At 46.6% G+C, this 13,168-nt stretch overlaps 2 protein-coding genes across 3 annotated transcripts; one reads left to right on the forward strand and one right to left on the reverse strand.

Annotated features, from left to right (window-relative positions):
- The first annotated feature begins 1,056 nt into the window (after positions 1-1,056).
- On the forward strand, positions 1,057-5,613 carry LOC121404386. 2 transcript variants are annotated; one of them, XM_041593722.1, is made up of 2 exons: positions 1,057-1,470; positions 5,066-5,613. In XM_041593722.1, exons 1-2 carry the CDS (start codon positions 1,335-1,337, stop codon positions 5,515-5,517), a joined length of 588 nt encoding a protein of 195 aa, XP_041449656.1. In that variant the 5' UTR covers positions 1,057-1,334; the 3' UTR covers positions 5,518-5,613. The 2 variants fall into 2 exon arrangements, 1 of the variants encoding a protein (XP_041449656.1); XR_005967951.1 differs by lacking the exon at positions 1,057-1,470 and adding an exon at positions 2,624-2,703 and having other exon boundaries at positions 5,066-5,151.
- A 5,626-nt stretch (positions 5,614-11,239) lies between these two features.
- On the reverse strand, positions 11,240-12,624 carry LOC121404388. The gene is made up of 2 exons (XM_041593724.1): positions 12,410-12,624; positions 11,240-12,174 (listed from the first exon to the last, which is right to left on the reverse strand). Exons 1-2 carry the CDS (start codon positions 12,619-12,621, stop codon positions 11,472-11,474), a joined length of 915 nt encoding a protein of 304 aa, XP_041449658.1. The 5' UTR covers positions 12,622-12,624; the 3' UTR covers positions 11,240-11,471.
- Between the last annotated feature and the right edge of the window lie 544 nt (positions 12,625-13,168).

Genomic DNA, 13,168 nt, shown 5'->3' on the forward strand with positions numbered 1-13,168 from the left:
ATGCTCTCGAATGGCCGACCTCCTCTTTACGCTCCTCCTTCCGCAGCTCGAGCTGTTCCAAAGCCGCACCCTCTGCGGGACGAAAAGTGGCAATTACCGGCCTGCACCTCAATCTTGTCTCACCGAGCTTACCTCTGCTGGGAATTGGCACTTTATACTTTCAATTTTTCTTCCCTCTCGCTGCTAGACAGATTCCCAGAATTTTTCTTGTTTGCTTTTTTTCACTTTTGACTTCTTTCCACTATCAACGCACTTGCAAATAAACTGTAATCTGCGGCAGTCACCTGTCCAGGTCGAACGATGAAAACGAGAAGACCGAAGCCACGCTGCGAAATCAGCGGGAACCCTTAAGCCTTCTAAAAAGGTGACATTCGGCTTGACGTTTCCGTCTGTTAAACTATCACTGCCTTTCTCTGCCCTTTTCTTTGACCCCCAAAACCTGAGGCCCAGATTGTTCTTCTGCCGGAGCTCTATCATCATGCCCCATAGAGGGCGCCACAAACAAAAATGATCTAGCTGATCCAAGCGCTACAATATAACACGATATAACAAATACAAAAACCATACCATACTCTATTTGAACCGCTATTTGGACGCACAATTATATATATCGTTTACCGCAATCACTGTCGCCACCACCACCGCGCTTGATCAAAACGGAACGCCAAGTGACGCGCTACCCTGTTTTTTGAGGGTATATTGTTTTCGGCTCTCACTTGGAAAGTGACGCGCTAACCTACATTCTTGGGGTATATTGTTTTCGGCTCTCACTTTGTGTTCAGGGCAGCAGCGCTGTTAACATAGCAGAGTTAACAGTCTGTTGACGGTGTTGCTAACAGCGGACTGTTGGCTCGCTCTCTCTCTCTCTCGTGCCTTTCGCTCTCGCGCTGCTCAGTCACGATCCACTCGACTCCCCAGCACTGGCGCTAGCATTAAGCTGCCAAAATACATAGTTTTGGAGTCTCCTTCTACCCCCCGTACGGAGCGACTGCGCTATTGCAGTCTCGTTCCACCCCCGAACCAGCCTAGCCGCATCATATACAAATATACATACATCGAAGCACCTCCCGCCTACTTTACTGGGACATACGGTCTTTGGGAACATTCCAGCGAGCCTCCATCCACCCTCCTACAAACATTGGTCCTTCGAGCCGGATCTTCGCCTTCCCCATAAGGAGGAGTCCAACCTTCAAGCATCGGTGGATTACATAGCTACGTTCCAAAGATAAGTACTATTTCGTCTTCCCAAATCGATTCCGAGTGCGAGTTGTTTATTCCCCGCCAAGTCCGAGTTCCGCGACTTATGTATATATATCCTTATATACATATCTGTTATGTATATATATCCTTATATACATATCTGTTCATCCAGTGCTATCCAGTTTCTGTGTCGCTTTCCTTTTCGCCAGCGCAATATTATCGGCAATTCCGGCGTTTCTCGTTACTTCGACTCCAACTACCAGTGCTACGGTAGTTCTCTAATTCCATCTGTCTGTGCATCCGCTTTCGACACTTTGAATTAAAACAAAATAAATCCCCATAATCCAGCCTCAGTAAATACAATTGCATTCCGAGCATATGTACATACATTCCAGCCCATAAGAGCGGCTTCCGTAATAAATAGACGAACATACTTAGATACACATCTAAGTGCTAACAGAATAAAAACCCACCCCAACAATTATTAAGTGTTTTTATTCCGACATCTATATACACATATTTATTTCCATAGTTGGCGGCAACATATATATCCATATCGCCAATTATTTACATACATATACACATAACGCACATACCATAAAAATACCACTCCCCGTAGAAAAATACCGCGCTCCATACACTACATACATACTCCGCGCAAGTGCCAATTTTAATATAAAATTCGCGATTCCGTACAATTCGTGCACTCTAGCCACTTTTCACGATCGCTACCCCAACTCCAGCATCCTCCACTTTCCAAATAAATTACTCGCGACCAAGGCACGGCGCACTTATAGTAATTATTTGGCAATTTCCACTGCCAATTGGCAAATTGGTGTTTCGGTCCTTTGTTGTTGTTTTTTTTGTTCCGTGCATCAGAGGTGGCGCAATCCAAAAATATCGGTATCGTAACCGAGTCTTGCGTTCGACCGAAAATATAATAAATTACAAAAAAAAAACTTATTCTCGTCTTACAATTTCCAAGCAAACACAAGGACACTACAAGAAATAAATTGAACGATCCACGATTTATAATTTAAACTTTTTCGTCATCTTTTTTTAATGTGTTCTGTTTTTCTTCGGTATTTCTCCCGATAGTTTTCCACCGCCCAATCCGCAGTTATATTCTTGACTGCAACTGTCGGTAACGCATACGGCTACTAGATTTATCTGTATTTTTTCGATCCAAACCAACATACAGAGTAAACTATCGCCCATTCCAACAAGATATCGAGGATATAAATACCATTCCGTTCGCCTTCCATCCGTAAATAAAACAGTTCTGCTCACGACCGCGCCAAAGGGGTAAACGGAGGAGCACCGCTCTAACAATATTTCCGAAATATTGCCACCAGTGTGATCGTTCCTCTCCTCAGCTCGGCACAATATAAGGTCACTCCTTGTTTGGGAACTCCCACCTAAAGGTGATCTCAAACAATCCGAGTCGACCTGATTATTGCATTCCAGCTAGCTCGAGGCCTTTTTCCTGTCAGCCTTCCGCAAGTGAGTTATATTTCAGAACAAATATTTATTTCATGGCGCGACCCGTGTGAATTCTACTCAGACCAGTCTTCTGTCCCTACAAGACTTCCGAACCCGATTTTCGGTGCGTGTGTGAGTTCGTAATATGCCAACAGGCCACAAAGATAGCAACAAGCTTTTGTCTGTGACCTCTCCAAGACGGCTACGCACCTCTTCCGCCTCCGGAACTACGCCGACACAGAAAACCAAGTCGCCCCTCACTCCGAGAGCAGCCAGTAGTAGCCCTGCTGCAAGAACCAAATCAATTCTCTTTCCGTCTCCCGTCACCCTCAAGGTTCCAGTTCTGACGCAAAAAGGCGCTTTCGTCAGTAGTCCCGTCCGCTCTCGCCACTGCATCACAATGACTCCATCCGCACCCTCTGTCGCACGGACCAAATTGCTCGCCGCCATTGGCCGACTGTCCCACCTGGCAGAGCGCATAACCGCCGCACCATCCGCCCCTCTGTCCGAGGTCCGCCGAGGCCAAATCCTCAGCATGTGGATGGACGTCGAGGCCGAGTACAAGGCCTGCTCCGCGGTGATGGCTGACGAGGATCCAGAAACCCAAGCTGACATCCGAGAGGGGTACGGCGAATGCTATGGGGCATTCGAACAGTGCCTAGCTGACCTCAACGCTCAGCTGGCCCAAACCGCAGTCCATCCGTCTGCACCTCAAACCTACCAGCATGGCTGTCGACTGCCCCCCTGCGACATCGAGGTCTTCACAGGAGATTACGTCCGCTGGCCTACTTTCCGAGACTTATTTACGGCAATCTACATAAATAATTCGAGGCTGTCTCCGGTAGAGAAATTATATCATCTCGCCGCTAAGACGAGTGGCGATCCGAAGGCCATAGTCGAGACGTCCCCACTCACAAACGATGGGTTCGAGTCGGCATGGTCGGCCCTCCGAAACCGTTATGAAAATAATCGGCTCCTGGTGACCAACCAGATCAATATTCTCCTCTTTCTGCCTCGCGTCGTTTCCGAGACCAGTCGGGCTTTGAAAGAGCTCCAGAGCACGATGCAAGGGGTCCTAACCGCCCTTGCTCACTCCAACGTCTGCACCGACAATTGGGATAGTCTCCTCGTGACTATCTGTGCCTCCAAATTGCCGAAGTTGAGCCGGGCTTTGTGGGTAGCGTCCGTAACGGATAAAAAGGAGGTGCCGCCCTGGAAGGAAATCGACTACTTCCTCACCCAGCGATATCTGACGCTCGAGGCTATCGAGAGCGACCCCTCTACTTCCCAAGGCGCTCCGAATCCGCCACCCGCCAAGGCCAGTCAGAATCCGCCATCCTCCCGAAGCCAGTCCAATCCGCTCCGTTCTCAAGGCAGTCCTGTTCCAAGGACGGCGCACTCGTTCCACAACAGCGCTAATCCAAGCAAGATAACATGTGATCTCTGTTCCGAAGAGAATCACCCGATACGACTATGCCCTCACTTCCTGCAAATGACCGTTGATGCTCGTTCCAGCTGCATTAAGCAGAAGCAGCTTTGTTTAAACTGCTTCGCAAAAGGCCATCAACTTCGAGAATGCCAAAGCACCCACAATTGCATCACTTGTGGGGGCCGGCACCACACGCTTCTCCATCGTAGCAATCCAGTTGGACATACCAATTCCACATCCGTACTCAGTTCAACAGCTTGGCCAGACGTCAGCCGGCAAGTACCTGACGCACAAAATTCAAGGTCTTCCGAACCTCCGACTAATGTTCAGACGTATTTCGCTTCCGGCACAAGTTCTGTCCTTCTAGCCACAGCAATCATTAATATTTGCCACCTGGGAACCAACTTCCGCGCCCGCGCTCTGATCGACTCGGGCTCCGAGGCAACGTTTATTACGGAACGCCTTTTCAACACGATTAAATTGCCATTCCAACGCATCCAGACACAGATCTCGAGCCTCAATCAGACATTATCCGCTCAGTCCAATAATCTCTGTCAGTTTTCCATTCGCTCTCCGACTAAGCCGGGTTTACAATTAAACGCCGCAACCTACGTTATTCCGGAATTGGCAAAGAAATCTTCCGTTGCATCCGATCTCGCAAAGTTTATTGAAAGACTTGCCAAGCCTTCCATTGGCGGATCCTACGTTTTGCGAGAACTCACCAATCGATGTCCTAATTGGAGCCGATATTCTTCCATCCGATATTCTTCCTCTCCTAGGGCAAGAAACCATTTTTGGTTGGGTGCTCACTGGTCCCGTGTCCAATACGGCTAGCCATCAGGTTGCATCCTTTTCAAGTCAAATTTCCAGAGTGGCTTCCAATGTCCTAAATGCGCCCGTAATCCGTTCCAAGCTAACTCCTAATGCGTCTTCGAATTTTTCATTTCGCCCTAGCCTTCCACATCCAGACATGGCTTCTCGATCCCGTTTCGATCGCACCGTGGAGAGCAGACGTTCCCGAGGTACTGAGTCCTACCAATGCCGAGTCTGCTCGGAAATCCATCCGCTACGGAAATGCCACCGCTTTCTCCGCCTGGATTCCGAAAGGAGGCTCCAAGCTGTCCTCCACTTCAGCTACTGCACCAATTGCCTGGCTCACCAGCACTCCGGCCAGGATTGCCGAAGCGGCGATCGGTGTAAGGTGTGTAACCGGAAACACCACACGTTGCTGCACATGGACTATGTGCAACAAGCACACTCGACGTCGACCCGGCCCACCTTCAGCGCCGTCTACAGCTCCTTCATCCCATTTCGGACACCGCTTTCGTCAGCCCGGATCCGCAGCCTTTATTGCAATCCTGCAAGGGGGGGGGAGGATGTTCAGGGCAGCAGCGCTGTTAACATAGCAGAGTTAACAGTCTGTTGACGGTGTTGCTAACAGCGGACTGTTGGCTCGCTCTCTCTCTCTCTCGTGCCTTTCGCTCTCGCGCTGCTCAGTCACGATCCACTCGACTACCCAGCACTGGCGCTAGCATTAAGCTGCCAAAATACATAGTTTTGGAGTCTCCTTCTACCCCCCGTACGGAGCGACTGCGCTATTGCAGTCTCGTTCCACCCCCGAACCAGCCTAGCCGCATCATATACAAATATACATACATCCATACATCGAAGCACCTCCCGCCTACTTTACTGGGACATACGGTCTTTGGGAACATTCCAGCGTGCCTCCATCCACCCTCCTACAAACACTTTGAAAGTGACGCGCTAACCTACAGTGTGAGGGTATATTGTTTTTGGCTGTCACTTGCACCCAACTATACACCTCGTGCCTCGACATCCAATTATTGTCGTTCTCGATTTTCGTTCTTGTTTGAACATTTATTATTTATTTATCTACAAAATATTGTTTGTCGTCGCGTAGATTATAAATAGTAAAATGGCACAAGAAAATAAGTCTGTTCTCGATGACTTAAAAAGTAAGCTCCGAAACCGAGTCAAAAACATTCGCCGCTTAGAGTATCGATTAGAGGGTGGATCGATTCCAATGCAATTCACAGAACTACAATGCAGACTCGATGTTCTGAATTCTGCAAAGATGAATTTGGTGCCGAGCTGGAAGAAATGGCCATTGCAACCAAGGCAAAGATAATGTCGCTTATCGATGCCTTGAAGCTTACAATTGATACGACGCCCTGGGTATCAGCTTCTACGGCCCCAACTTGTGCCCCAACTTCCGAAATTGTCCTTACCAAAATTTATTGGTAAATATTCGGAGTTTAAAAATTTTTTTAACTTTTTGAGACTCTTGTTCATAATGATGATAGTACCGGTGATTGAAAAATTTAATCATTTAATTTCATGCCTCTCTAATGAAGCATTAGGAACAATAAAAGCGTTCCAAGTCACCGAGACCAATTATGCAAAGGCCATGGCCAGCCTTAAGCGAGTATACGATAACGAGTGTCTAATATTTTCGAACCAAATCTCTCTCTGTTTAATCTTCCAAAAATCTCCCAACAGTCCGCATCGTCCCTAAGGAGCCTGGTCGATACAGTGCTATCGATCTATGGTTCATTACTATCGATAGGAGACGATACGAAGATTTCGAGTGCAATGCTCATTCATCTCGTTTTAAACAGAGTCGACCCAGTGACTAGACAGAATTGGGAAGAACAGTTTGACTTCGAAAAGTTGCCGCTTTGGTCCGACTTTGAAAAAGTTTTAAATCGTCGATACCAGCATTTGTCTGCGGAAGAGTCGACAAAGCCAAGGCAAGAAAAAGTCATGCCAAGCAAGTCGCACAACCGCCCCCGCCCCCCCCGCGCGGTTCACAAAGTCTGCGTCCTTTTGTATTAATTTTTTAAAAGGCGCGTGCGGCGCGCTGCCGTGTGTATGTCTCGCGTGCCCCGCCCCAACGGCACCTCCCCCCCGCTTGGCGGGTTTTAGCTACGTCGATTGAACACATTTGGCGGGGCGGGGGATCGTGTATTACCTTGCTTGGTATTGGTGAATCCAATTCTCAAATTAAGAATAAAATACACACTGTGGTGAAGTCGCGCATAAATGGTAGTGAGTTCTCCTTTGAATTTTGTATCCTGAAATCAATTTCAGGTTATCACCCTGACCAGTTAGTTAATGTAACTGATTGGAAAATCCCAGAGAACATACCACTAGCAGATCCCTATTTGTACAAGTCACAAAGAATAGACATGCTGATTGGAACTGAATCATTCTTTGAGCTATTAGCTGTTGGTCAAATCCAGCAAGGTCCTGACTATCCAACTCTTCAGAAGACCCTTCTTGGCTGGGTTGTTTCGGGAAAATATGTTTCCAAAACTGCAAACAGTTTGAGTTGCAGTGAAGAGTTGTTAGTTTCCATTGATAGGACCTTGCAAAACTTCTGGTCACCGGAAGAAATGCCATCTCCAAAGCAAATTATTTCGCCTGAGCACACGTTATGTGAAAATCACTTTCTGAATACGACTCAGGTATTGCCATCAGGTCGGTTTGAAGTAAGGCTGCCGTTTAAATTAGACCGACTATTCAAGAGGAGTTATACTCAACGCTGCTCCGCTTCCGTGTGCACAGGTTCGCCCTGACTGCCGATGTAAAAAAGATTTATCGCCATGGTGAATGAAGCGGATAGGCAGTCTCAGTTGATAGTGTGGAGAAGAGACCCATCTGAATCCCTGAAATGATACACGCTTAACACCGTGACTTATGGGACTGGACCAGCCCCCTTTTTGGCTATCCATGAAAAATTAGAATAGTTTTTCTAATTAAAAAAAATAGACCGAAAAATAAATTTGGTGGCGTTTAAAGATTTATTAACAAAGGCGGGACGAAAAGTAGGCAAGAGCAGTAGGCAAGGTGGGAAATTTTATGACTCGATAGCTTGTGTTGTTTTGTTTATTATTAATGCTTTTATTGTCTTGGTTTGCTTACGATTCGAGACCTGCTTGTCTTGCTAGTTCTGCTGTGGGCTGCCTAGTGCAGTGTCTTGCGTTCGGGCTGAGGGACTGCCAAGTGTAGTGTCTTGGGTTCGGGCTGATGGACTGCCTAGTGCAGTGTCTTGGGTTCGGGCTGATGGACTGTCTAGTGCAGTGTCGTGTGCTCGGGTTGATGGACTGCCTGCTTCTTCGGCCGATCTTGGCTCTTTTATGCAGCTGGCGATCGCACCTGAGGCCGTGATTTTCCACGGTCTGTCTTTGACCCAGAAATAATTAATTATCGCTAACTTATGATTATTGGATGACAATAATTGTGGGTCAGTGGGTGTGAGGAAAGTGTTTTGCTGAGACTGCATCGAAGTAGGTGCGGGCTGCAGTTGGAAATTGGGTTTAGAAATGAGGTTTTGCTAACTCTGCATAGCTGAATGGTAGGTCGATGATTCGAGGCCGAGTGGTTGCAAAATATCGCCAAGAAGAGGGTGACCGAAAATTTCGTACTGTCTTCGCTAATTGCGAAATAATGAAGAATGGGTTGAGTTGTTGATCGAGAATTCTAAATTTTTGTAATTGCGTGCGTTGCTTAAGACTATTTTATTTTCCGGAGGTGCTGACACACCGCTATTTGTAAAGAACCGTGGCCAGAGCCACGATGTATACTTGTTTCTGAACAGCGTGGATGCGCTGACACTCCGCTGTTTGTGGCGAGCCATGGCGAGAGCCATGGTTCGTTACAAGACGCATTAATTAGGCGTCGTTTACGGTATGGTTCATTAATATGTATGGAGACACGGTGGAGCTATAATTCGTTAACCAAACCTAAAAAAATGAAAAATAGACAAAAGATTATTTTTGGAAGGTTGCAGGTCCAACTGCCGATTGGGAACAAAGCAACCCAAAAAGGGGTTAAATTTTTGGTACCTGAACGTGTTCCTTAGGCATTAAATGTTGTTGACAGTTACTTTTTTTCGTTGTGTTTTTCGTTTTTATTTGGTGTTATGTTGCTACAAGTTTTTAAACGTATGTGATAAATTTGGTTTTCTACTGCTTGTTACTGTTCTTAAAATAATTTAAGTTTTGTGGCTGTCTTCCTTTGTCATTCAAATCAGATTCCCTTGTGAGAGTCCACACATAGTCGCCCAACATATTCTCATTGCAAACACCTTGATACCGTCGTTCCATAACTTTTAATTGTTGGCGAAATCTCTCTCTGTGTCCATAACTAACGGCATACATTTTTATACCCGTACTCAAAAAAGAGTTAAGGGGTATATTAGATTTGTGGTAAAAGTGGATGTGTGTAACGCAGAGAAGGAAACGTTTCCGACCCCATAAAGTATATATATTCTTGATCAGCATCAATAGCCGAGTCGATAGAGCCATGTCTGTCTGTCCGTCTGTCCGTCTGACCGTCTGTCCGTCTTGTTTGACGCCTGGATCTCAGAGACTATAAGAGCTAGGGCAACCAAATTTGTTTACCAGACTCATGTGATATCACACTGCTACAAGTGTATTTCAAAATTTCGCCCCGCCCCCTTCCGCCCCCACAAAGAACGAAAATCTGTGGCAGCCACAATTTTAAAGATACGATAAAACTGAAAGCGCAGTATCGTAGAAAATAACCATATCTACCAGATTGCCGAATCTGAATCAGATCGGATCATAATTATAGCCAGAATGAAGAAATGAATTTTCTGTTGGTTCCCTCTCCTTCTCCAGCGCTGCTGACGCTACTGATTCTCTTTCTCGCTCGCACACTCTGCCGCGTTCAGTGCGCGAGCAACCCCTAGCGGAGGAGATGTAGAATCTAAATGGAACACGTACAATCTACATGTTAGATGTAGAATAGACATTGTATATGTAGATGTAGATAGCAGATGTAGCAAAAAAATGTAAAATGTAAAATTTTTTTTTTTTTTCCAAAATTCTACAAAATCATAAGCTGTATATACTGACTGAGTACGGGTATAAGTAGAGTCGTGTCCCCAGAAACGACTCACACGTTCCTTCTCGTTTTTTTTAGATAGACGCATTAATTATGCATTGTTTAAGGCTGGAATGCCCAAAATCAGCTTACGGCCGTGCACTCATCAATACTCACAAACAAAAACACAAATACCAATAAGGGAACAGTGCAAACTCGAAGAAAAGACAACAAAAGATGGACTGCCTAGTGCAGTGTCTTGGGTGTGGTCAGATGGACTGCCTAGTGCAGTGTCTTGTGTTCGGACTGATGGACTGCCTAGTGCAGTGTCTTGGGTGTGGTCAGATGGACTGCCTAGTGCAGTGTCTTGTGTTCGGGCTGATGGACTGCTTACTCTTTCGGCCGATCTTGGCCCTTTTATGCAGCTGGCGATCGCACCTGAGACCCGGAAATAATTGTTTATTGCTTACTTATGATTATTGGTGACATTAATTGTGGGGCGTGGTAAGTTGGTCGAAACTTGGTGCTTCGTTCACAATTGTTAGTGGGTCAGTGTGGTTTTATTTTCCGCAGGTGCTGACACACCGCTATTTGTGGAGAACCGTGGCTAGAGCCATGGTTCGTTAGCTCTGGGGATATCAGTTCGATTATTGTCTCCAGCCAGCGTGGATGCGCTGACTCTACGCCGTTTGTGACGAGAAACGGCTAGAAACATGGTTCGTTACAAGACGGTGGGGCTATAATTCGTTAACCAAACCTACAAAAACGAAAAAATAGACAAAAAATACTTTTTGGAAGGTTGCGGGCCCTACTGCAGATTGGGAACAAAGAAAACGGAAATGGGTTGAATTTTTGGTACCTGAACGTGTTCCTTTGGCATTAAATGTTGTTGACAGTTACTTTTTTTCGTTGTGTTTTTCGTTTTTTTTTTTGTTATGTTGCTACAAGTTTTTAAACGTATGTGATAAATTTGGTTTTCTACTGCTTTTTACTGTTCTTAAAATAATTTAAGTTTTGTGGTTGTCTTCCTCTGTCATTCGAATCAGATTCCCTTATCGCCCAAAATATTCTCAATGCAAACACCTTGATACCGTCGTTCCATAGCTTTTAATAGTTAGTGAAATCTCTCTCCGTGTTCGTCCCTAACGTCCCCTAGGTTTGTCGGAAAAAAGTCTAAGTGGGAGTGCAGGATATGGATTTTTAGTGCTGTTGGAAGCTGCCGAGCTTTTTCGGCAACTCTGACTCCACATTTACAATAATTTACTCCGTTGGTTAAGTTTACAAATGGGTTTTATTTTCACGACGGGTTACAAATGGTTTGAGGCCGTGGCCGTGAACTACGACTCGATGCGATGCGTTCGACGAATCTTTGGACTGAACCGAGAACAGGGCGAAGCAATGCACTATAAGCAGTACTAGCATATGTGCGTGTGTACGGGAGCGTACTGAGAGAGCGACAAGTATAAGCAGTATAAGAGATGATGTATGACTATATGATATTAAGAAGAACTATTATCGGCTGCTGCTCCGAACATACTCCCCCCGTTGAAAGACTAGGGCTTTTAACAGGATCCTCAACGGGTAGGACGCACAGCTTGTTGACAGCTCGACGAGTGGTTCCAGACGGTGTTCTCAGGACGGCAACTCGCACAGTGCCATCAGCTCCAGCGATGATGTCGATCACCCGTGCTAATGGCCACTTCAACGGCGGCAAGTTTTCGTCCTTTATACAGACGATGTCGTTGACTTGGATCGATGGCTGCGGTGTGCGCCATTTGGCACGTTGTTGTAGCAGAGTCAAATACTCCTCACTCCAACGCTTCCAAAAGATCTGCTGAGCACAGGCGACTCTTTGCCAGCAATCTAGTCTGTTAAAGTTCAGATTTGTAACATCTGGCTCGGGAAACTCCATCAGCGGACGACCAATTAGAAAATGTCCTGGTGTAAGGACGCCAAGATCTTCAGGGTTTTCTGAAATTGCGAGAAGAGGACGAGAATTTATTACAGCCTGGATTTGGCAGACCAATGTCCGCAGCTCGTCAAAACCAAAGAGTGACGATCCCAGGGAGCGATATAAATGCTGCTTGGCCATCTTCACTGCTGCCTCCCACAAGCCCCCGAAGTGGGGTGAGCGAGGCGGGATAAACTTCCAATTGAAGCCATTGTTGATGCAATGATTATGAACTGCATCACGATGCTTCTCGCTCATAAACAGCCGCCGAAGGTCCTCCAATGCATCGGGGTATGCCGCGCGTGGCAACGAAGCGTTTGAGGGCACTCAAAAATCCAGCAGTTGTGAGGTCCTTCACTAATTCCAACCAAACGGCCTTTGTTGCAAAACAGATGAAGACGCTGATGTAGCATTTTGTAGGCGTTCGAGTGCGGCCATCTGGCTTGTAATAGAAGGGACCACAGTAATCGATTCCAGTGACGCTGAATGCAGGCGAATCCTGCACTCGATCCTTCGGTAGGTCAGCCATTATGTGTTCCACAAGACGAGGTCTGGACCTGCAGCAGATGATGCATTTCCGCAACGCTCGAGCAACAGTTTTCATGCCGCCGATGGGCCAGAACTGCAAGCGAATAGATCCCAGTAGAGACTGCGGCCCAGCATGGTGATGCTTCCGATGAAAGTGCATGATGATGGCGAACGTCAATTATTGGGTGGCGTGCATCGAAGCCAAGAGTTGAGTGCCGCAAGCGACCACCAACACGAATCAAACCAACGTCATCTATGAAAGGCGAGAGAGATATAATGCTGCTGGAGGACTCCACACAGTTCCCCTTCCGCAGAGCACGGTACTCGGGATGAAGGTGGGCGCGTTGAACGATGCGACACAACAAGTGCGATCCTTTGCGAAGGTCTTCAGACGAGAGATCAAGTGACCTTTTCTTGCTGACGAACTTATGAACATATCCGAAAATGCGCATCATGACTCCGAATGAGTTAATGTGCTTAAACGAAAGCGAGATGTCGACACGCTCAGACGACAGCAATACTCGATGCCTAATTTCCGGAAGACTGAGTTCGGGCGAACAACGTTCAGGCCAGTTACTTCTTTCGCCTTGCAAGAAAGAAGGTCCATTCATCCACAACCTAGACTGCAAGAGCTCCTGAGGCGCTGCTCCCTTTGAAAGAATGTCAGCCGGGTTCATTTCAGTTGGTACATAGCGCCAATCCATGCC

This window comes from Drosophila obscura, unplaced genomic scaffold, assembly GCF_018151105.1.
Source record: "Drosophila obscura isolate BZ-5 IFL unplaced genomic scaffold, ASM1815110v1 contig_198, whole genome shotgun sequence".
NCBI lineage: Eukaryota > Metazoa > Arthropoda > Insecta > Diptera > Drosophilidae > Drosophila > Drosophila obscura.